Source organism: Schistocerca serialis, chromosome 7, assembly GCF_023864345.2.
Source record: "Schistocerca serialis cubense isolate TAMUIC-IGC-003099 chromosome 7, iqSchSeri2.2, whole genome shotgun sequence".
Classification (NCBI taxonomy): domain Eukaryota; kingdom Metazoa; phylum Arthropoda; class Insecta; order Orthoptera; family Acrididae; genus Schistocerca; species Schistocerca serialis.
In genome coordinates this window covers 521,675,183-521,700,621 of record NC_064644.1, presented here as the reverse complement: position 1 = coordinate 521,700,621, position 25,439 = coordinate 521,675,183, and the positions used below count along the sequence as shown (strand labels likewise).

General features: G+C 39.1%; 1 protein-coding gene across 15 annotated transcripts in view; it reads left to right on the top strand.

Moving 5' to 3' along the window:
* Window positions 1–25,439, top strand: part of LOC126412831 (cytoplasmic dynein 1 intermediate chain-like) — a 190,330-nt gene that overhangs the window by 92,828 nt on the left and 72,063 nt on the right. For 3 of the 15 annotated variants that reach the window (XM_050082672.1, XM_050082670.1, XM_050082667.1), the window contains exons 5-6: window positions 5,960–5,992; window positions 6,938–6,958. The exons of 2 other annotated variants lie outside the window; for them this stretch is intronic. In XM_050082672.1, coding sequence (XP_049938629.1) covers window positions 5,960–5,992; window positions 6,938–6,958 — 54 coding nt within the window. Of the gene's footprint in view, window positions 1–5,929; window positions 5,993–6,937; window positions 6,959–25,439 lie in introns of all 15 variants that reach the window. 10 more of the 15 variants (XM_050082668.1, XM_050082666.1, XM_050082663.1 and 7 more) reach the window with 4 other exon arrangements.

Sequence of the window (25,439 nt, the reverse complement as noted above, 5' to 3'; positions counted from 1 at the left end):
TTAAAAGAAAAGGTAGAAGAATGTAAACATTATGCCATGAATTCTTTCTCATTTAAATCCTGTCTGCCTAATAAACTACGAAACTAGAGTGAGACAACAGCAAATTCGGAAGAATATACATATCATGTCATGTTTATGTTTGTATTATTCTTATGCTGAACAGTGATACAGTCAGAAATGAAGCACAAATCTAAGATGACTAATTTCTGTGCAGAATATAATGTACTAAAGAGGCATCTGCAAAGATTTTCAAACGGAGAAAAACTTTCGTTAACTCTCGTTTGGAACATCATCTATCATACGCAGTATATTATTTGGTTCTTGTTGATCATTATCAAAGAAAGCAGCAGCGTAAGTAACAACAAATAGCAGTCTCTTGCCGTTGTTTCACTTATGAGACAATTCCTCTCTTTTTTTTTATTTTTATTGTAAGGCGCGGTAGCGCGTACAAAAGCAAGACATGCAATGAGCGGCGACAGGTCGTAAACACTCATTACCAGAATGCGATAAACAATGCATGACACAGTACAATAATGCATTTTCAGCTTAGAGTGACGTAAACACCTATAACAAAGAGAACGGCACTTATCGGATCAAAGCAAAATAAGCAATTGATTCAAACCAGACGAAGCACGTGAAAAAGTAAGGGTAACCGTATAAAAACGGACACACAGCAATGGCTACTTGGTAAAGCTTAACTGTTAAGCTTAAGACTAGAACCAAACTACTGTAACTGTATCTTCATCCATTCGACCTCAATTGTGTCTCGTGTTACAATGGACCAACTTTGTTTCTATTTGGAGGGGCGGTCAAAACTTTTCTCTCGCCTTGAATTTGAAGTCTCATTTTTCAGGTGCAGCTTAGATTCGAGTAAATATGGTACTTTGTGGTAAATACCCCCCACCTCCCCCATATATATCTGCCCAGAGTCACCAGTGATTCATAAGGCATATGGTGGAGGTTTGGTATATAGTTGCTTCTTGTGACATAGTGGAGTAGACAGTGGGGAATCATCTACTTGATCTTCAGCTTGCAGACCTTTGAAGAAGATAAATGCAGACCTTTGAAGAAGATAAATGCAAGAACACAATGTGATGGCCTACCTTCCATTGCACTTCTATACCCACTCCCCAAACAATTTATTCCTAAATATGATATATGGCTTTACTGCCCTTAGATGTGATGCACACATTCAATATTTGTTTTTAATCTAGTTTATTTAAAGAAAACCATTAACTTTACACTGTTAAACCAGTATTTTTAATAGTCTTATTCGTTCATCATCTGCAATGTGGAAACTAACGGTCCTAGAGAAAAAAATAAATAGGAAATTATTTGTAGAAAATTATATATAGCTCAATTTTCTATCAGGAAATATTTTTACTGGAGGTCACAATTTTAGAGTTATTGAAGAAAAACATAGAAAAGTTAGTTTTAAACACCTGCCACCCCAATGCACACATTCCGTCGATCAGGAATTTTAGTATGTTGTTCATAGTACGCCCTTCTACCATTGTACAAGAATTTGTCACTACACAAAGTTTTCCTCTAATTTTCCTTCATTAACTGACTATATAATGTATACAATCAGTGAGCTTGCAGATATGTGTACTTGGAAGTTTAAATGTAAGGTTTATATCGCGTCTTCGCTGTGAAAAAATACTTTACTGCGAGAACTATAGAAAATGACACTAACTGCATATGTAATAACTTATCACTTCAAAATTTGGTATGTAGAAGCTAATTTGTGCCATGTCCAATATCTTTTACTGAGAAACAAATTTGATGGCAGTGGACCAGCATACAATCCTCCATATATAGCTGAACTGGTCTGAACAGTGTAACAGATGTGAATTGTGAACATTCTTGGGTAAGGCAGCAATTGCTTTGATGCCTGTGTAGTGGCTAGCCATATTCTGAACAACAGTTAAATATACTGTTACATCTACAGAAAAGATAAGCTTATTGAAAATAATTCGATCTCCATTTTTAAGTACATTGAAAAGTGTGAGGAAAAATGTAATCTTTCCCTGTTCTGCAGTTACCAACCCCATAGGCATTCATGATATTTGATGTTAAGACATTGACACCGTGTGTGTTCATATTTCAAGGCAGATGCTGTCTTGTTTTAATTTACTGGGTGTGTTGGTACATTAATGAAACCACATAAAGGTTGCACATTTTTCTTAGTAGGTATAGAACCTCATATCTGTGATTCTACCCAGTACACCTTTCAACAGAAATAAAGGATGCCATTATGTGTTGAGCTTCCCACACCGCTTTGTGGCTTGTGACACCCTGACAAAATGTAATACCTGTGCAGTGTTGCTTGATAAAGTCCAAGGGGACAAAATTAGGTAATCATCAATGAAATTAAGTGCTTGTTTTAAAGAAAGAAACCTTGTACAGGAAATGACTACTTTCAAGAAATTTTCTGTATTCTTTCACATCAGGAAATTGAGTTGATACAGCCCTTTTTGCTGTGCACATTCAGTGTGTGGATATCACAGTAATCAGTTTTATTCTTGGGCTTCCCATCATGTTCATCATTAATAATAGTGTTACAAATGATTTTTAGCTTCTGGGGAAAGAGAGGACAGTGAGCTAATGTGGAACAATTTACGCTGATTCTCAGCAGAACTGAACAAATTTCAGGCTAGCATTGTGGAAATACCTTCACTTATAGTCGTTAATAGGAAGTTTTAAATTATGATGCTTCGTAATGAAGGCATTGCTGTTTTTGTATGTGTTTTGTCATGTTATGCTGATACCCTTGTTATGATGATCATTTTTAGTTCCTTTAATACCAAATCACTATTTTCCATTTACCTTGTTAAATTTTTTTTTAACCCGCATTCCTTTTCAGACAATATTGCAAAATGCTTTAATTTGCATTCAACTTGGAATGAATTACTTCACTTTAATTGAGTATCACATATCACCTTTATCATCCACTCTTTGCAAACACATTTAATGATCTGCATTTAAAGTGTTTGTACTTTTCAATCCTACATAAAATCCAACTTTAGTTTCTGTGTTTGGTTTCATGACACATTACTGAAATGTTTTGAGCTAGTGGGTTGTATCATTTGTGTGTATCACTTCAGTTACATCATCCTGAATTGAAAGCAGTTCCATTATATAATGTGTTATATTTACAACACATCAATATATAAGGTGAACAAAGGGAAACTATTAGAGGAGAAAAGGTTGTTAGTTGCCAGGAGTTAAAGTTTACTTTTCTACAACCTTATGTGGCGCAAAGCAGTGGAGTTGTAAGAAACACTTCTGAAATTTGGACAGAGTACCAAACGATTTGAACTCGGAGAAAGGGTTGGTAATATAATATTAGAGTTGTTAAAAGTATTTGATTTGGTGTCCAGAATCTATGAAAGAAAAGACTATCAAATTTTTTCAGAAAAATAATACTGTCTTAAGTGACGGGTAATGTGGAAAGTATTGACTCTCATCCTGACTTCACATTCTCGCACATTGCTGGCTAGAACAACAAGAAGAAAAATTGAGAAGCACTAGACAGAAATCAAGTATCAGCTCCTTGGGCCAAAGCCAGGATACCTTTGTGGATCTAAAGAGAAACTGCAGACAGTGTAAGATGTAATAGGATATTTCAACTTCTGACAATCTTTTAAATTCAAACAGAGGTGTAATATACCAAAGGAACAAGTAAACATGAGGTTTGTATGTAATCCCCATTGGATTGAACTTGATTGTCAAAGAAACAGCAAACAATCTAAAATAAAATTTCAGAATAGATGAAAGATGCAAAAGGAATGGTGCTATCATTCAATTTTGTATTCAGCATATCTGTTCTCAACAAATCTAACAAAGATTTATTGAAGGAAATGCACAGTCTGCTTAGCAAAGATTTTGGGATAAAGGTGAAGAAAGTAGAGACCAATAGTGGGGAAGTATAAAGAAGAATAGTGACATCCTAAGCATCAAAACTGGAGGAGAAACAGTAGACACACTTAAAGATTTATTATGTCGGAGGAGCAAGATTTGTGTGATGTCAAAGCAAGGAACAGTAACAGTCGTCTTTAGATAAATTGCTCTGCGGGTGCTGTGTATTGATGTGGAACTGAAAACATTTCAGAACAGTGTGTCTGAAACAGCACAGTATGGAAGTGAAACTTAGATTTTAGGAAAATAATAAATAACCTGTGTTAATTTAAAACATGATGTTATAGAAGTTTACTAAATATTATGTGGCCAGGTAAAATGAAAAATGAAGAGCTCAATGAAGATTAATGAAGACATATGTGTAAATGTCTTACAGGAAGAAACATTGGTTACTAGAAAGTCTGCTATGGCAACTAATCGTAGTTAACTTGAAACTGGGAGAGACAGTGGAATGAAAAACATAGAAGCAAACGAGAAGACATAAATCAGATTTTTATCGATATTGGCTGTAAACAGGAAAGCCTAGCACGAAACAGGAAGAGGGTGAAAAGAACACATCGGGGAAATAGTGACTACATGTCTGTCTGTATTGAAAAGTTACCGTAACCACTAATGCCTTAATAAGTGGTGTGTTGCTGCAAATTATGAACAGAATTTTAATTATGAAGGGACTTTCAGGTTGTACAGACATACAACAGTGGCTATAGCTATAAGATAACTTATTAATGTTGTCATTTGTAGTTACAATTCACTTGTAAGTTGATGGGCTATTCCTTGTGTATAGTTTAGGTATCATGTTGTAACTTTCTTGATTTTCTTACTTAATTGTTTTTCTAAATCACCACTATCTAATACTGAAACGCATTTGTAATTTTACCTTATGTGTATTTCAACTCTTCTTTCATTTATCTCTAACACTTATTGTTATAAGAATTCATATCATCATCCTGGAATGCAGCCATATAGCACAACTTGTAGTAAGTTGAAATCTCTGTTGCCCATTCATTTTTCATTTGATGTTCCTCAGAATTTTGATATCCCCATTCTATTCTAGATATTTTCCTTCATTTATCATCAGTCTTGGAGAACCTTGTTTTGAAAGCACTTGTTTCAAGTGTACATCATTTTTGAAAAGCTTCTTGCAATTTACCCTGTAGTTGATTGTGTAGTCAACATCTAATCAAACATTATTCACAAAAGTTATTGAAGTAATGAGTTGTACACAGAAAACAAGTATCCGTGATTGTAACTTGTTCCAGTCTTTGTAGGTATTATACTTTTTGAATGTCTTTGTTACTGTTGATATAATACTTGTTTCGATTTACCTTTTCCAATAACTGGTTAGGAAAGTGTCTGCTTTGGCTATATGGGCTTCCAAACATGTAGCATTGATATAAACGTATTAGAAATTTGTCATAAGTCCAATTAATGGATTGAGCTTTTATTTCAAATTTAGTCTTCCTGGTATTGAAGGAATTGGATTGGAAATTTATACTAAACCTATTTCAATTCAAACATTAGTGGCATTTCTTCAACTACTCTAAGGTTATCACATTGTTCTCTCTCTCTCTCTCTCTCTCTCTCTCTCTGTGTGTGTGTGTGTGTGTGTGTGTGTGTGTGTGTGTGTGTGTGTGTGGGGGGGGGGGGGGGGGGGGGGGGGCGGGCAGGCACATGCGCACATATGTGCTTAGAAAAGACAGCAAAAATATAATTTGAAAAGAAGAGGAAGTGTCATTTCAGTTTTGTATCGGTGACTTAGTTTTTCAATAGATATTATATGTAAAGTTGATCAGGTGCTCATAAGTAATGATGAGATAAAATTGATCTTTTTAATATGTGACATAAATTTTGCTAGGTGATTTTCTTTCAAATATTGCATCAGCACTGACACCATCCCAAAAGTGTGTTATATGTAGCACCATGTAGCCAAAGTGGACAGTAAGAATGTTAGGGAGAACATTATCCCATTGTGTTTCCTTTTGTTGTGCTTATTGTGCGTTCCTACAAGGATGGTCTGCGTCTTCTTCCCCACTCAAAGGCTACTATGAAGACTGGTGGCGACCACGAAAAGGTGGGTGTTAATGTTGGACATTGTTGATGGAAATGTTTAAACGGCTAGATGCTTTTGGTTTTAGATAATGGCACATAATGAACTGTGTATTATTTGCCATTACAGGTTGTAAAATAAAAAAATAAAAAAATATCTTGACAACCTTGTGTGTGATGCCCGTGTCAATTTATTGTGAGAAACTGAAAAACTGTGTTGCTTTTTAATTAAATTCTTTAAGGACCCAGATTATCTATCATACATGATTGTCATACATGCAAATTGCTAGCCATTTAAACAATTTTAAAATAGTAATAAAATTGTAAACCTGTTCCGTCTCAAACTGTATGTTGTGGCTTCATCCTAAAACATGTTGTGTATAACATTTCTATTCTTGAACTGATGCACACTAAAATTATCATACACACATTTAAAACTAACAAGCTTAAGTGTACCCATACTTGATAAATAACTGTTCTACAGGTAACCTCACTCTGAACTCTGTTCCATTTTGAAGTTAAGGTTAGAGATTAAAAGAAAATTAGAACTTTAGTTTCAGACCAGCTAAGTATCTACCTGTTTGGGAATATTTATCACATTTATAGCAGTATTTACATGTGTTAAATAAAATTTCGTTGTTTGACCCTAAGCCCACACGCATGTAGTCCTGCCATGAGCGAAATGCTGCAAGAAACAACATTTTACAAAGTAAATTTGGGAAATAATTTGTTGGGCTGTTCATATTTCTCCTTCTTCCCCTGTTCCCACAGTACATTTTAATGAGAGCATTTGAATAAATTTTATGGTGGCAAAAATAGTGATGATGTCCATGCTTGGCTTCTATCATGGTGTGGGACTAGGATCATTCGTTACCAATTGGTTATAAAGATACAAAACACAGATGTTCATCTGTATTATAAAAAAATTTTAGTACACTTGTTTGTTTTCTTTTTCCTGTCCCCCATCCAGCTCACGCATTCGACTATTACGGTAAGTTTTGAGAGTTGATTTTGTTTTTTTTTTTTTTTTTTGCTTTGGGTATTAGTAGTTTGCAGGGAATGTCAAATTTGTGTTAAACTTTAAATTTCGCTTTTGCCCCTATACTGCTCTGACCCTTATCTGAGACAAACTGCAGCTTTAAGATTGCATACTATGAATGCTTTGTGCAGTTACCTTTATGCAGATTGCTAAATTTCTCTCTTGTGTAAAATGATGTGTGTACACAGTTTGGCATTCCCATAGCAAAATTATTCCAGAATTCAGTGTTTGCTCTCCACCCAAAAAGTGTGTCTAACATTAAATTACAAACTATAAATCGCATGTGTGAAATCATTACACAGGTCATGTAGGACACACAGTTGTGCCCATTGCAAACCTGTTGTACAGTCCTAATGCAGCTTTATTGAACTTCATGAGCCAACAGTATGGAATCAGGAAAGGATGGATTCTCATGCATGTCTGTCTGCATGTAATAAGTATTAAGTGGGTTGTTCATCATATGAATTTTGCTGATATAAAAGCTTTTGTGAAAACGGGGTTCCCAGGATGTGCTGTATTACTTATGTAGACCAGTCAACATTGAGATCAGTGCTGCACATCATCTGAGAAAGTGTGTATTCCAGACATGTCTGCCAATTGATTCTAGTATCTTAAGATGTAATGTTCATATTTTATTTAGTTTCTTCTCCATCTTTATGTACTACAGTAGACAGTTGTGCCCTGAAGTGTTACTTCATCTGCTCGTATTTAAACTTTGAAGTGGTAAATACAGAAAATGCAGCACTTGTCACAAAGCCTCAGCATATTTCACTCTGTGTTGCCACACAATTTACAAATAATATATAAATTGTAAGCTTAATTAACACTCTAATGTATAACACAGTATTTCATTTTTATGTTATTTATTTAAAGAACACACACACACACACACACACACACACACACACACACACACACACACACACACACACCTTCCTCTTCAATTTGTAGACTGATAGTTTGTCCATTCATTGGGAAATATAGTGTCATCATGTTTTTCTTAGTGTCACTATTGTGTTCTTTGATTCACTGATCACTCTTGTTACATTACTATGGTTCTTGATGTAAAATTTGCAATAATTTTGGAAACCATCTTACTTATCATTTATTGTATGTTAGTTAATGTTAGGGAAATGATTTATCTTAACTTAGACCTTCTTAGTGTTGAATTCTGTAATATAAGTTTCAAGTATGTATCTTGCAATTACTTTTTTTAGTTAATATGACTGATATACATATTGTAATCATTTCCATTTTCCATGTAATTGTAGAGTCCATCAGTGAAATAATCTGAAGGACTTGGTGTACGTAGATGATGCAAATAGCTATTGGTTGAAGTTTTCTGTTTTGTCAGATATTTCCCATTAAGTAAATAAAATTCAGGGAAATAAATTTATTACTGCCAGATAAACTGAGCTTCACTGAACACTATGTTTATCAATAAAACCACATTGTACACCAATGATTTCTTTAAGTAAATTGTGTAGTTCTTCAGCATTGTGGTAAAAAAATCAGTGCATTTCTTAATCTTAGTATAAAACTTATACAAGATTTGTTCATTGTGATGTCAGCATCCTTTTGAATATTGCTGTTACTGCACACTCAATAATAAGTACACAAGAAGTGTGAATAGCATACTATATGAAATTAGTAGACTTCATTACTGTGCAGTAAAGATGAATATAAAGTTTTGTTCATTGGGTTTGGCAATTCTTGTTGAATTAATAGTAGATATTTTGTTCCAACAGCTTATCTACAAAATCTTTGTGTATTGAAAAAAATATAGGAACTCATTAAAAGTAGAATGATTGGAAACCTCGTTTATGCAACATCATAATAATAATAACCAAAATAATTCAAAACACAGAGCTATATCTCGCTTTGTATTTACATCAAGATATTTACTGATATTTGGAAAAATACTGAAATCATTTCTGAATTTGTCCATTGTCCTGTTTACACATTGTTGGACATATCATAATACAAAACAAGGTTTAATGATGAAATTATGAGAGATGATAAGCACTGTTAAAGTGGCTGTATGACAAACATTCCAAATATAGATAAGCTGTTTTGTGGCTATCAGTCTCTATAGCTGAATCTTCATGTTGCAGTTCTTCAGAGCTATATGTTTAATGCTTAAATTATTTCAAATATCTCCAAAACTTGTTGCAGTGGCAGCCACTTCCCACATAAATAAGGTATAAAAAAAGTGTGATTACTACTGTAGATTCCATGTTCCTAGATCTCTGAAAAGCATTTGACACAGTGCCTCACTGCACATAGTTAATGAAGGTCGGAGCATATGTAATGTCTTCTTAGATATGTGAATGGCTTGAAGATTTATGAAGTAATCCAGTGTGTTGTCCTTGACAGTGATTGTTCATCAGACAAGGATACAATCAAGTGTGTCCCAGGGAAGTTTAATATGAATGTTCTTGTACTCCATAAACATAAATGATCTAAAAGGCAGGGTGAGCAGCAGTGTGCAACTTTTCGCAAATGATGCTGGAGTACATGGGGTGATTGACTATATGAGTACAGGGCGAGTTGGACACAACTTCTTTTTCGTGTGGTGAATGGCAGCTTGGTCTAAATGGAGAAAAATTCAAGGTAATGCAGATGAGTAGGAAAAAACAATCCTGTAATGCTCAAATACAGTATTTGTGATGTGTTGCTCAACACAAACATATTGATTAAATATCTAGGTGTAATATTGCAAAGCAATATCAAAGGAAATGAGCATGTAAAAATGGTAGCAGGGAAGACGAATGGCTGACTTCTGTTTATTGTGAGGATTTTAGGAAAGTGCTGCTCATCCATAAGAGACCTATACAGCCTACTTGTGCTATCCATTCTCAAGTACTGCAAAAGTGTTTGGGATCCCCATTGGGTGGGATCACAAAAAGACATTGAAGCAGTTCAGAGGCATGTTGCTGGATTTCTTACCGGTAGGCTCAATCAACACAAAAGTGTTATAGACATGCTTAATGAACTCAAATGGGGATCCTTGGAGGAGTGTTATAGAAACAATTTAGAGGAGTGGTGTTTGTAGCTAACTGCACACTGATTGTGCTGCTGCCAATGTACATTTTGTGTAGGGACTGTGAAGACTAGAGAGAGTAGGACTCGTATGGAGGCATATAGTCAGTCATTTTTCCCTAACCTATGTGCAAGTGGAATAGGAAATGGCTGGTTGTTACATGGTACCCTCGACCATACACCACACAGTTGCATGTGGAGTATAGATTTAGATGTAGAAAGTGACTATTATAGAGCCACTGGAGTACACAGAATCCAGGATGAGTCTAGTTGCTCAGTTTGTTTTACATCTAGTTGCATTGTGAGCAGATTGTTACGATGACCATTTCACTTTAGTTGTAACACAGTGTGTAACTGTTAGTAGAGGTACTATCTAGTTTGGAACTGAATCACATTGCCATTATTATCCTACAGAACACCATAGTGGCTCCAGTTAAGATGCAGTGATGAGACACTGGACACACATTGGGGAGGACGGTGGTGTAAATTCCCCTCCAGTCATCTTGGTTTGGAATTTCCACAATTTCCCTAAACTGCTTGAGATGGATGCTAAGATGGTTCTTTTGAAAAGGCATTTTTGGTTTACTCGCCCAATCCAAGCTTGTTCTGCCTCTTTTCCTTCCCTTTTCCAGGAACATTCACAATTTACATTTCGTAGATGGTACTCAAAAGTGCTGCAGAGGTCTTTGGACTTACTGTGGCTGTTGTGATAGGTTTCACTGGAACTCAATAGTGTTCTGCTTGCTCCACTTCCCCAAGAATTGTCACACATCATCCTCAATCTAGTTGATTGTGTTTCACATTTTAATAAGTATTAGGAAATGAAGCTGTGCTACTGATTAAACTGAAAGTAAACCAGATTGAAAATGCAATTGTTTCTAAAAGGAATTACATCACTGGCATAGATATTGAACTATCACACAAAGATTAGGACTTGTTTGTAGAGTTGTGAAGAAGCCAACGTCAGACACTCTGCATACATTTGCAAAATGATTCATTAATATTGGCATTTTCCCTTTTTTTTAACATGGTATTCTTTTAGCTTCATTTTCATTCTAAAGAAGTGAAAAATTGTAATTCCCGTAGTAACTGCTGGTCTGCTGAATAAAGTGTGCCTACTGACTGAAATTCAGAAAACCGGAAAAAAGATTTGTACAATATTGTTTCTAAAACAGTATTATGTATACCTCACAAGGTACTGTATAGCACTTCAACGGTATTTTCAACCAGTATTTGAGATTTTCTGTTCTACCTCACTTGTTAATTGAACAAGGGAGAGTCGCTGTCAGCCTACCTGTGATACCTCAGTGCACCAAAGGTTGCTGAAGTGTGTACTTTGCAGAAGAATTGCAGATGTGGCTGGAGGAGTGTTGGGAATGCCTGGGGAAGTGTACACTGCTGCATGACCTGTCAAAAGTTCATTATATACTTTCCACCACAAAGACTAATCTAAATGCTTAGGCTTGAGGAAGCATTTTCTTTATAATGAATATTGCAGTGGTAGCTTAGTATAGTTAATAATATAACACTATAATAAAAGATTTGTGTCAGACCTTTTCCTCCTACGAAACTTATCACTTGTGATGTGTTAATCCATTTATGAAATGAAATTATTCACAAAACATTTCCTAAACAATTGAGAACCTCAGGAATACTTATGTAAAGGATGACAAGAATGACAAAATGTCATGTTCAATACAAAGTGAAAGAAGTGACATGCATATTTTTGCGTTACTCTCTGCGTTCTAATATATGGTTTCTTTTTCCTCAGTTATTGGTTTATTGCAGCAACTCGCACATAGTAATTCTATTTGTACTGCTCGAAATATACCAAAAGAAATGTCATCAATAGAGGAAAGATGCTCACTTTTATTTTTATTCAGGAAAAGTCACAGAAATTCACCCAGAACCCTCAATAGACTTTGAGGGAAAATTTTATCTGTGGGGACGTAACTCTGTGGAGTCACCTGGAACAATATTGCTGCCCTGAGGTAGTTCAATTAACCTCTCTGGACCTGCAGTTAATTTGCTCTGATCCACGCTTGTGACAACGTGCTTTGTACGTGGTAGGACAGCAAAAGATATATGTATGGAATCATACGACCTTTTAGTTGGTATTATACATAACTAGTGTCCTGAGTACCATACTTCCTACAGATCTATCCATGGACTTAAGTCTCAGGTGACATTTCCTGTGACTTTTCCTGTATCCTGAATGGCTGGAATGGAAGTACCTCTGTGTTTGTTTCCTCTCTTCTACCAGGAGCCCCTCGATCAATAAGCTGCCAGTTTTATGTTGAGTGTGTTCCCATAGAGTACAATTCATGTAAACAATGCAATATAGTTATTCAGACAGAGGCTTCTGTTTGTCTGGGCAATCTAACACTGAAAAAAGTAGTATTCTGCATTCTGATAGTTGTATGTTGTTTCTCTAATTCGTTTATGCTCTGAAAGTTGTGTGCAGTCCTTTATGCACTATGAGTGTTGCAAGATGTCTTCTTGATGTAGTAAGAGGACTAGTGAACATATTGTAATGAAATGCTATTAGCATCTTGTTTCAGCAGGTGGATACTAACTGGTCTGCTGTTGTAATAATTTACTTTTAATTATTAGATAGTCTTCTGGCTTCAAAGTGTGAGAAATGTGTGCTTTCAGAACATTCAAGTGTTTTTATTACTTGCAAATGTGAATTAACTTCCCTTAAACTACAAATTTAGATCATTTACTTTCACTTGCTGGAATCTGTTATCTGTTGGTCTTTTGGAAACTGTTACCTAGTATTATAGTCAAAAAGGGCAAATTTTGGAAAGTTACGTGACTGAATATGACAATTACATTAAAAGTTATGAAAATAAATAAAATGACATAAATGAACTAATGATTGTGTTGTAGTGTTATTGTTACTGTTATGAAAATGTAAGTAGAATTTATGTATGTGAAGGAATGGAAATAGTTAAAGCCATGGTATTAATTTGTAGTCTGGTACTTCTTACTTGGAGCTAATCTTAGATTGCTTTAAATCTTTTTCTAAATACTAGTGATGCCACTACTATTTCTTTGAGTATTTAGAATGAATGTAGAGCTGCAATTATAAAAATATTTAGATAATTAATGTTGATGCAACACTTTTCATTTAAAAGTGTAAATAAGAAGTGTGTGTTTAATGTCTTATTTAGCAATTGCTAGAAGTCAGGCCCCAGCAAATAATATACTGAATATTTTTAGATTGTAATATATCCACTGAATAAGCTATGTGTGGAAATAGAAGATTATCTTCAAGAAACTAAATGTAAAGTTCGTCTAGTATCAAAATTATAGGTGTCTACAAACTGTTACAGTATTTCATTGATTACAGAGGGTATCCAGAACATAAGTACTGTCAGTGAAATAGAACTGAAGTTTGTTATAAAGATGCATCACATTTTGTATTTGCATATTGAAGCACTGTCACCATTTATGACAAATTGTTTGACAGCATTATTGTCTGCAAATATCTTGCCAGCAAGAAGAACTGCAGTGTGAAAAAAAAATTTTACATCTTGTTTCTTGTTAAACCTAGTTTACACGATGACTGTAGGTTGCAGGCAACTGTGCTACTGGCCACAACGTGTTCGTGCAACTCATTGGTGAAACTAAACAGTTTTGGAGTGTTCCAGCTTTGGCGGCACTAGTTGCATGAGTTTTGAGGTTATGTGAGTTTGTAGCGTGTAGACAAACTGAAATATGAAGCGGGGAATGGAGAATAATGTTCGCTTTTCTATATCTATGCTTTGCATAGGTGTTTGTGAGATTTCAGTGATGCTGATTACAAAAATAAGCAATATACTGCTGCTCCTGAGACCGTCACGTGTGATCAGAACATAGAAAGTTTGACAATATCTGAGCTGCAGTGCAAAATTTATTGAATTAGGAGCACATATACAAATGCATTAAGAAAAATAAAAGCAAATTTAATTCTAGCTGTAGAAATGCTCTTGTCTACAAGGCTAAAATCCCATCATTCGAGTTGGCCGACTCCTTCTTCTTCTTCTTCTTCTTCTTTTTAAAATGTCACAGCAGTGCTCCCCATTGGCATATGTTTGAATTTTGAAATATTGCCACTACAAATCTGTCTTCAAGAGAGTAGTTTGCAAACCACTCTCTTCTTATTGCGGCCTGCTTCGAATAATTACTGCAGTGAATGTTAATAATCATTACTGTTAATAATTATTGTTGTTAATGAAAAAGCGTCATCACCAACTAAAACCACATCTTATAGTATGCAGAGTGTTCTCGATTGTAATGCATGCAATGTGATATTTAATTTCAGTTCTGGCGACGGTGCTTCATGCATTACAATATCTTTATTCCTTATCACATAATTAACTCTTATTTAGGAGAAATGTGAACAGTTCTGGTGACATTCTAAGATGATTAAAAGAACTTCTTGGGTCTTCCATTACAAATTATTTCAGTATGGATGCTGAGCAACCAAGCTGACATCTTTTCTTCACCCAGTCACGAATCGAAACACGTTTTCTTATTTTTTTCCTTATGCAGCGATTCCATGTAACAAGCTTTAACTTCATCACAATTTGTGCAATGTGCAGCTGCCAAAACTTTCATTTCAGACACGACTCAGGGACCCACAAAACGATGAAACTTAAGTGTATACTGGTTTCGCTATATCTACAGTCAAATATGAAACCATTTGTGCGCAACTCATTCTACGCAACTAGTGGCGCAACCCAATGTCGTTGTGTAAACTAGGCTTAGATATTGTGATACAGCTATGGTGTCTTGATACAACGAGTATGTCAACGTGATAGTTATGTTGAGACATATTCAGAAGGTCTCCATGTAAACTTCGTGAGCTGTCTACTTCTGTTGCATTCTGTGTTGAGCAGTGGAACTTATGTTCTGGAATTTTGTCGTACCTTGCTGGGTGATAATGACAAGCTTACAAAAAGAGAAATGAAGGTATTCTGCTAGTAGTGCAACAGTAAAGGTGTATGAACTTATCCATCAGAGCGTACTTATAGTGAGTCAAAATTAAATGAAAGACCAACTTAACCATGGTCCATAATGCAACTGTAAAATTTAACTTTTGAAAATGTTACTGCCCCACTTTGTCATTTGCTCTTTCAACGGGTGTTTTATTGTGGAAACACAGTGAACAGTTAAATGTCGTATTTAGCCAGAAACATCTGCCCTGATCTTTTTTGTTTGAATTTTCACTCATTTTTATTAGTGTACCACAAATGTTAGAATGCAGTATCAGGATACTTGTGTTTTACTTGCTTGAGGCAGACCTGTAGGGCTGTAGGAAAGTGTGTATGCTGCTGACTAATCAGCAGTCTCTCTTTATTGATTGGCGACTCCATATCTCTCTTTAGATCACTGTCCCTTGTGTTGGTTCACTGATCAATGAAAAGTAGTGTGAACTTGGAACATCCAGAATATTCTTATTATATTGGATAAAATATTCTCTGTATAAGACATGTGCCATGAATGTGGGAAATCCACTCAGTCCTTCACATCGTTGAGAATCATTGGTGTAAGGATGAGTGACATACTTGTCTTCTCCAGAAAGGTAAGTCTAGAAGAAGAATGATGTGATAGTACTTCTGTTTACAAAGGAGATTAGTAACAGACTGAACCTTTGATTCAGTGTGAGGCATATTGCTTGATTAGAAACTGACAATATCAGGTTTCCTTTGGCTTCATTAAAGTATGTCAGAGCAATGATAAGAGTTTTCTTCAAAACTGCAACTGGTCAGTTGCATCAGCCTTGCGTAATATGAAATTGTTCTCTTTTTCTAAGACCTGTACAATGGTATGTGAAACTCCCAACTTGCTTCCCCCCTCACTGGACTAGTATTGTGCATAAAAAATAATTTGTATGCAATGGATATTCAAACTATTTTTTGAAATAACCAGTTTTCCACTGTTAGTAGTTTCGTTTACTGATATAACTCATGAATGTTTTGGATGCCATCAGTAACTAACTCTATACTGGGTTTCTCAGGAGAGATGGTCTACATTCAGGGATATTACAGGGATGATCATTCGAAGAAAGAAGTTCAGTAAACATTGGCTCTAAAATGCATACATTACAAGCTAAGAGCACTTTTTCATCCCCACCTGCAGGTCTGGGGGTTAGAATAGGCCCGAGGTATTCCTGCCTGTCGTATAAGATGACTGAAAGGAGTTTCACATGTTTCAGCCTTTATGTGATGGTCCCCTGTAGGGTTTGACCTCCATTCTTCAAAATTTTCGTGAAGAGCGAGCCAATGGAGAAGGGCACCTTACAAGGTGCATCGTGCCCATCATGCATTGAGATCTTTAGCCCACTTTCTTGTCATCGCATTGCAGTCCTGCCCATTCTCCGTCTCTTGGGTTAGCACACCTTCCTGGGTGTGTTTTCCACCATGCACTATGCAGTGTCGATTTCTGCATCAACAATGACCATGGACTTCTTTGCAGCTGATATCCAGCACGGTAGCCAGGCCGTTGTGGTGCGGCCGCCATGTACCCTATTGGTTGTAGTCTCTTGACCACACAGGGATCACTCTGCTGATGCCTGCGCCGTTAACTCCCCACATATGCCAAGGGGTAGATGCCCATCCCCATGGGGCATTGGGACTCCTGGCAATGGCCATCCTGCCTGGTGGCCTTTGCTGCGGCTGGGTGGTGCCTGTGGGAAGGGCCCCTGGTCGGAGTGGGTGGCATCAGGGCAGGTGACACACAATGAAGCGTAGTCTATCATCTCTTGCTAGTGGTGAAACACCAGCAGTCTCTAAGCGATCACGAGCTCAATTCAAGAAGTATGACCCCAAATCATTCCCCTCCCTGGCCACACCATGGGAGGAACGTCAGGCTAAGGATGGCATCTGATCTTATTCGCCCCGGTATCTTGTAAGTTCGAGAGCTGATGGGGAATCTTTCATGATGATGAAGCCTCAGTTTTTGTTGAGTATTTAGAGGACAAGTTTGGGGAGGTGGAGGGCTTGTCCAAAATGAGATCTGGGTCAGTCTTGATCAAAACAGCATCCTCTGCCCAGTCACGGGAGTTACTCGCTTGTGACAAGCTGGGGGATGTTACTGTAACCATCACGCCCCATAAGAGCTTAAATATGGTCCAGGGTATCATATTTCACAGAGACCTTCTTTTGCAGTCCAACAATGAGCTCCGCACCAATTTAGAGTGGCGAGTTGTACATTTCATCCAGCATGTCTACTGGGATCTGAAGGATAATCAAGTGCCACCGGTGCCTTTATCTTGGCCTTCGAAGGAGATACATTGCCCAAGAAGGTCAAGGTGATAGTCTACCGGTGTGATGTAAAGCCCTATATCCCTCCCCCGATGTGGTGCTTTAAGTGCTGGAAGTTCAACCATATGCATCCCCGCTGTACTTCCAGCATCACATGCCGAGATTGTGGATGCCCATTACATCTCAATACGCCATGTGCCCCACCTCCCATCTGTGTCAACTGCTGTTAGCACCATTCGCCTTGCTCACCTGACTGCAGTATTCCCCAGAAAGAAAGGAAAATTGTGGTGTACAAGACCCTAGACAGATTGACCTACACCGAGGCTAAGAGAAAATTTGGCATCCTGTGCGTATGACATGATCTTACGCCGCTGCTACAACAGTTCTGGCACCATCAGCTCTGCCAACACAGGTCACCTCTCAGAGCCAGAAAACTACACCTGCCCCCTTGATGGTGGGTGGCATTTCCCTCACTGTTGCTCCTGCACCATCTACTTATCTACTTCAGGAGCAACACCCCCCCCCCCCCCCCCCCCCAAACCATCGGGGACATCTGGGACATCTGTCCCCACTTCTCACTTCTAAGCCAGAGAAGCGAGGGTCTTCTTCGGTTTCTTTCGCTAGGAAGGGGTCCGTTGGGCCACTCCCTTCCCAGGTTTCTTCTAGTGGAAAAGACAACGCCTGCCAGTGGCTAAAGAGTCCAAAAGCAGCTGGTCCTAGGGCTCCACACTCATCCTCAGTCCCAGAGACTGAGCCAGTGAAGTCCTCGCAGCCAGTGAAATTCAAGGAGCAGTGAGAGAAATCCAAAAAGAAAGCCCCGGAGACCAAGGAAGTTGCTGTGGCAACCACACCACTATTACCTACAGGGCTCTGCGGCTGAGGATAAGGTGGAGATTTTGGAGGACCTATATCTTGCGAGACCCTCAGACACAATGGATATAGACTGCTCAGGCAGTAAATTGGTAGCAGCAGGTGACTCTTGAGGCATAAACTGCCTCATTGAATGTTACATGCCTTCCCAGTCTCACAATGTCATCCTCCAGTGGGATTGCGGTGGTTTTTTCAACCGCCTGGCTGATCTACGGCAACTGTTAAGCTTTACACTTGCTATCTGCATTGCCCTCCAGGAAACCTGGTTCCCAGCAGTGCGAACCCCTGCCCTCTGCGGCTATAAGGGATATTACAGGAACCATAGCGACTATAATCAAGCATCAGGTTGAGTTTGCGTTCATGTCCTAAACTCGGTCTGTAGTGAACATGTGCCCTTCAAACCCCTCTTGAAGCCATGGCTGTCAGAATAAGGATGACAGAGGAAATAACTGTCTGCAATGTATATCTTCCTCCAGATGGTGCAGTACCCCTGAATGTATTAGCTGAATTGAATGATCAAATCCCTAAATCTTTCCCACTTCTGGGAGATTTTAATGCCCATAACCTGTTGTGGGTTGGTACCATGCTTACTGGGCGAGGCAGAGATGTCGAAACTTTACTGTTGCAATTCGACCTCTGCCTCTTAAATACTGGGGCCACCACACTGTTCAGTGTGGCTCATCGTAGTTACTCGGCCATTGATTTATCAATTTGCGGCACAGGACTTCTCCCCTCTATTCACTGGAGAGCACATGACAACCTGTGTGGTAGTGACCACTTCCCCATCTTCCTGTCACTGCCCCAGCGTCAGGCACACTGGCACCTGTCCAGACGGGCTTTGAACAAGACGGGTTGGGGAACTTTCACCTCTGCTGTCACCGTTGAATCTCCCCCACACGGTAACATCAATGTAATGGTTGGGCAGTTGACTAGCACAATTGTTTCTGCATCAGAAAATGCGATCCCTCGCTCTTTAGGATGCCCAAGGCGTAAGGCAGGCTCTTGGTGGTAACTGGTAGTCGCTGATGCAATTAAGGAGCATCAGCGACCTCTACAGCAGCATAAGCGGCACCCTTCCCTGAAGCACCTCATAGCCTTTAAATGGCTCCGTGCCCATGTTTGCTACCTTATCAAACAACAGAAGAAGGAGTGTTGGGAGAGATATGTCTCCACCATTGGGTGCTACACGGCACCTTCGCAAGTCTGTGCAAAGATCAAATGTCTTTTCGGGTACCACGCCCCAACAGCTGTCCCCTGTGTTACCATAAATGGCGAGTTATGTATCAACGCAAACGCGATTGCCAAACACTTCGTTGAGCAGTTTGCTCGAGCCTCTGTGTTGTAGAATTACCTCCCAGCCTTTCAAACACGCAAAAAGTGTGTGGGAGTGAAATTCCTCTCGTTCACTACACGCTGCAGTGAATCCTATAAGGCCCCATTTACAGAGTCATAGCTCCTCAGTGCCCTTGCAAATTGCCCCGACACAGCTCCTGGGCCTGATCACATCCACAGCCAGTTGATTAAACATCTCTCATCTGACTACAAGCGACATCTTCTCGTCATCTTCTACCAGCTCTGGTGCAATGGCATCTTTCCATCGCAGTGGCGGGAGAGCATCATCATTCTGGTGCTCAAATCCTGTAAAGATCCACTTGATGTGGATAGCTATCAGCTCATCAGCCTCACCAGCGTTCTTTGTAAGCTGCTTGAATGTATGGTATGTCGGCAGTTGGGTTGAGTCCTGGAGTCACGTGGCTTGCTGGCTCCATGTCAGGGCGGCTTCCACCAGGGTCGCTCTACCACTGATAATCTTGTGTCCATTGAGTCTGCCATCCGAACAGCCTTTTCTAGGCGGCAATACTTGATTGCCTTCTTTTTTGACTTACGTAAAGCATACAACACGACTTGGGGACATCATATCCTTGCCACATTGTATGAGTGGGGTCTCCGGGCCACTCCTGATTTTTATCCAAAACTTCCTGTGGCTCCGTACTTTCCATACCCAAGTTGGTTACTCCCATAGTTCCATCCTTATACAGGAGAATGGAGTCCCGCAGGGCTCTGTATTGAATGTGTGTGTGTGTATTTTTAGTGACCATTAATGGTCTAGCAGCAGCTGTCGGGCCTTCTGTCTCACCTTCTCTGTATGCAGACAACTTCTGCATTTCATACTGCTGCTCCTGCACTGTTGTTGCTGAGCAGCACCTCCAGGGAGCCATCCACAAGGTGCAGTCATGGGCTCTAGCCCACGGCTTCCGGTTTTCAGCTGCAAAGTCGTGTGTCGTGCACATCTGTCGGCATTGTACCGTTGATCCAAAACCCGCACTTAACCTTAATGACTATTCGTAGTGGAGACATATCAATTCCTAGGACTAGTTTTTGACGCTCGATTGACTTGGCTCCCTCGTCTTCGTCAGCTTAAGCAGAAGTGCTGGCAGCACGTCAATGCCCTCGATTGCCTGAGCAACACCAATTGGGGTGCAGATTGCTGTACGCTGCTGCAGCTCTACAGAGCATCGACTACAGGAGTGTGGTTTATGGTTCGGCAGTGCCTTCAGCATTGCATTTACTTGACCCTGTGCACCACTGTGGGGTGTGATTAGCGACAGGAGCTTTTAGGACGAGTCCGGTGATCAGCGTATTGGTGGATGCTGGTGTCCCTCCACTGCAGATCAGACGTGCGCAGCTGCTTGCCAGTTATGTGGTACACATTCATAGTTCCCCTGAACATCCGAATCACTGTCTCCTTTCCCCACCCGTGGCGGTCCGTCTCTCGCATCGGCAACCCAGATTGGGGCTAATGATTGCAGTTCGCATGCGGTCCCTTCTCTCCAAACTGGAGTCCTTCCCTTTACCACCTCTACTTGCAGTCCATTCACATACACCTCCATGGTGTATGCCTCGGCCGCAGCTTCGTTTGGAGCTTTTGCATGGTCCTAAGGACTCCGTTAACCTCGCCGCTCTCCGCTGTCACTTCCTCTCGATTCTTGACGTGTTCCGGGTCTCTGAAGTAGTTTACACCGACGGCTCAATGGCTGATGGTCACATAGGCTTTGCATATGTTCATGGAGGAGACATTGAGCAGATCTCCTTGCCAGTCGGCTGCAGTGTTTTCACTGCAGAGCTGGCGGCCATATCTCGTGCTCTTGAGTACATCCGCTCATGCCCTTGCAAGTCATTTCTCCTGTTTATTGACGCATTGAACAGCCTTCAAGCTATCGACCAGTGCTACCCTCAGCAACCTCTAGTACATCCATTTAGGAGTCCATCTATGCCCTGGAACAGTCCCACGATTCCATGGTGTTTGTGTGGACCCCAGGACATGTTGGAATCCCCGGAAACGAACTTGCTGACAGGCTGGCCAAACAGGTGACGCGGAAACCGCTTCTGGATATAGGCATCTCTGAAGCTGACCTGCGTTCTGTCTTACACAGCAGGGTTTTCCGGCTTTGGGAGCCGGAGTGGCATAACAGCACACATAACAAACTGCATATCATTAAGGAGACTAAGAATGTGTAGAAGTCTTCCATGCACGCCTCTCGCAAGGAATCAGTTGTCCTCTGCCGGCTCTGCATTGGCCATACGTGGCTAACGCATGGTTACCTCCTCCATCGCGAGGACCCACCTCAGTGTTGCTGTGGCCTCCAAATGACAGTCGTCCACCTCTTGCTGGACTGCCCACTTTTAGCCGCTCTGCGGTAAACTTTTAACTTTTCGAGCACCCTGCCTTTGGTGTTGGGCGACAATGGCTCCACAGCAGCTTTAGTTTTACGTTTTATCCGTGAGAGAGTGTTTTATACTTCAATGTAGGTTTTAGCAAATGTCCTTTGTCCCTCTGTGTACTCCACGCTAGTGCTTTTAGGGTGGAGGTTTTAATGTATTGCAGAGTGGCTGACTTTCCCTTTTTATTCTCGTGGTTGGCCAGCCATTGTAATCTGCTTTCATGTTTTACTCTCTTCTGTTTCTAGCATATCTGTTGTTTTGTTGTCCTCTTTTGTTGTTTTTAGTGTTTGTTGCCTCATCTTCATTCTTGTGGCTTTTCCTTTCTTTCCATTTTGTGTTATATGTTTCATCCGTTTTCTTCTCACACTTGCGGCATTGTTTTATTAGGAACAAGGGACCGATGACCTCGTAGTTTGGTCCCTTCTGTCGTCTTTTAAAGCAACCTAACAACTTATTCATCTTTGCTACTGTCAAGCAATCTCTTGTACTGAACAAGTGCTCATAGCTCTTAAGATAGTTTAGAGCCCATGTTTACTCAACTTTTTCACTTCAAGTGATGGTCCCCGTCATATCCCTGAATATCGACATTCCTCCTGAGACATGCTGTAATTAGTACTCATGTCTTCTGTCTTCCTTTCCTCCCTCCCTCCCTCCCTCCCTCTTCACTCCACCCCACCTCAGTCCACATCCCATCCCTTTCTTTAATTGATGTTCATGATTTGTTATTGGAAACTATGCTGCCTGACCAACTGATAGCATCATAATATGTGATCAGTGAAAAGACAATTCTTGTGAATCTTTCAGTACATCCTTTTTTTGAGATTGACATAAATAATTTGCTTCCAAGCACTGGGAGAGTCCTCCAAAATTTCATTGTTATGGGATGTTTGTTGTAGCAATAATTAGCTTTGTTGCTATTTCCAAGCAGAGGGATCAACTTTTTGAAACTATCTGTCTGGTGATGTAGTCTGAGCTCCCAAGTACACTGCAACCATTCATCCTGGTTGGCCATCGTTTGTGAGTAACTGACGAGAAACAAAATTTTGCAATTTTGTGTGATCTCCACTGTTTTCAAATAGTAGTGTTATACAAATTGGTTGTGCAGCATAATGATGATTATACTAGCCTCATATGCAAAAGGATGTAATTTTGATTCTCATTAGGGGCTTTGAAATCTTTGATTCTTAAATCTCTATTGAAATGATTTTGATCATTATTTTCAGTACAGATTTAAAAATATAAGATTTCAAACCATCTAATGAGATTTGAACCCATAATCTTTTGCATATGAGGCTCATGTTATAACCTTTATGCTACACAACCAGTTTGTAAAGCTGTAGAGCATCACGCAAGATTCTGTTGTTCCCACCAGGGTAAGCCAGGGTAAGTGGTTGCAGGGTGTAATAACTGGGACCTACATCACTGGACAGATGGTTTCAAAAAGTCAATTCTACCACTGGGGGGCCTTTTTCTTGTTAGCATGGAATTAAAATTTCTGTCCGATTAAAGATCCTTTTATTAGTCATACAGTTGTATCTCCTCACAATTCTGCAAATTGAGGCAAGACTTTTTTGCTACATGTAAGGTGATATCTGTTCTTCAAATTGAAATCCAGTTATCCAAGTTTGTAATAAAATGCAATCTGCATATTATTGATAAATAATTAACCATATTCAACTGAGAAATGTTGGGCATGTATCAAAGGCCTATGTGATAGTATTTGTGTGCAGGAAATTGAGGGAAGTATAGTGACACAAATGAGACACATTGTAAAAACTGACTTATTACCCTGTTTTCCCAAAAGGCCTCAGATCATGTCACTCTTATTATGTCTATCCCTCATTATCACCAGTTGTTCAAGGAAGCCTGATGAATACATCTAATTCCCCAATTATCAGTGAGTTTCACCGGACCCATTTAAGCACTTAAACTTTTGAAACATCTCACTTGATTTTAGTAGATTTGTGAATCTTGACTGTTTTTGCCCTGTGCTTTCACTATTTTCTGGTTATCTTTTCATTGACATAGTGCTGTAAAACCATAGATGAACAAATCACCTGCTTCAAAACTTCGAAGCACTTGTTAAAGAATAAGGACCACAATGACAGTACATGGCTTGCTGGATCCTGTTCTAGCAGCTAGCATTTTCACTGTACACTGACACGTCAACTGGGCAGATTGTTCCTATTTACCGTGTTATCTCACATTCACATTTTTGCCTTTTACTTAAGTGTTTTTCCCTCCTACATTCTCTGTGTATGGTTCTTTACTTTCTAAAAATAAATTGTCAGATTCAGAAAGCCAACTACCTTATTAGTCCTTACAACACACAATCAACTGACCTGCAAATGAGTTTTACATAATTTCCTTTTTGTTGCATTTTGCCTCTCTTAATAGTTTTGGACATCTTCAAATTAAGTTCTGCCTTTTAATTTATCCTTGAATAAATGGGTGCAGAGTGCCCTAATTTGCTAACAGCTTGACCTGTCTATTGGAGAACTCTCATTACCATTCTCTGCTAAGTAATGAAATTGTGATGATGTGTTACTCCAGCTTTAATTGCTGTCAATTTGCTTTTTGTGAAAGGCACCAGACAGCTTCTTTCTTTTTTCATATGCAGCATTTATGAATTTTTCAACAGACATTCAGAGTTCAGTAGGCATGTGTACATCGTAGATGTTTGAGACTTGAAAAGGCCTCTGGTACCATATAGTTTCATTTGATTAAAGCACCTGTGCCTGGGTTTCAGGCAGGATTCCCCATTTTGTTTGGTGCTGAGGTGCTATTCCAATACAGTTGGAGAGCCCATGCAATGCTGTTTGAGTTTTGGGGTAATACAAAATGAACTGCGGCATGAATGAGAATTTGGATTGAGGAGGGAGGTGTGCTAGGGTAGTCCTCCAATTATTCAGAGCCACAGTACCAGAGTGGCATAGTGCTTAGTACATCTGCCTAGTGGGCAGGAGACCGACCCGGCTTTGGTACAAATTTTCATTCATCGCTTCAGTCTACATATTTATCTTATTATTTGCTTTCTGGTCTGTCTGTCTAATCTTCAGCATTCTTCTGTCTTATCACATTTTGAAAGCTGGTCTCTTCTTGTCTGAACTATTTATCATCTGTTCATCACTTCTGTGTAATGTTACACTCCAGACAAACTTGTTAAGAAAATAATTCTCAATGTTTAAGTTTATATTCGAAGTTAACAAATTCCTCCTTTTCATGAATGCTTTCCTCTGCTACTGCCAGTCTGCATTTTATGTCGTTTCTAACTCAGTCATCAATGAGTTAAAAGTATTTTGCTGCCCACACAGCAAAATGTATTGATTACTTTTAGTGTCTCAGTTTGTAATACAATTCCCACAGAATTGTTCCTTTAATTTGAGTAAATTCTGTTACCCTTTTATAACTTGTTGTTGATGATGATGATGATGATGATGATGATGATGATGATCTTGTCACCTCTTATCAAGACACTATTCATTCTGCTACTCTTTCCATGTTTTTTGCCATATATGAGAGAATTACAATCAAACCACAAAGTT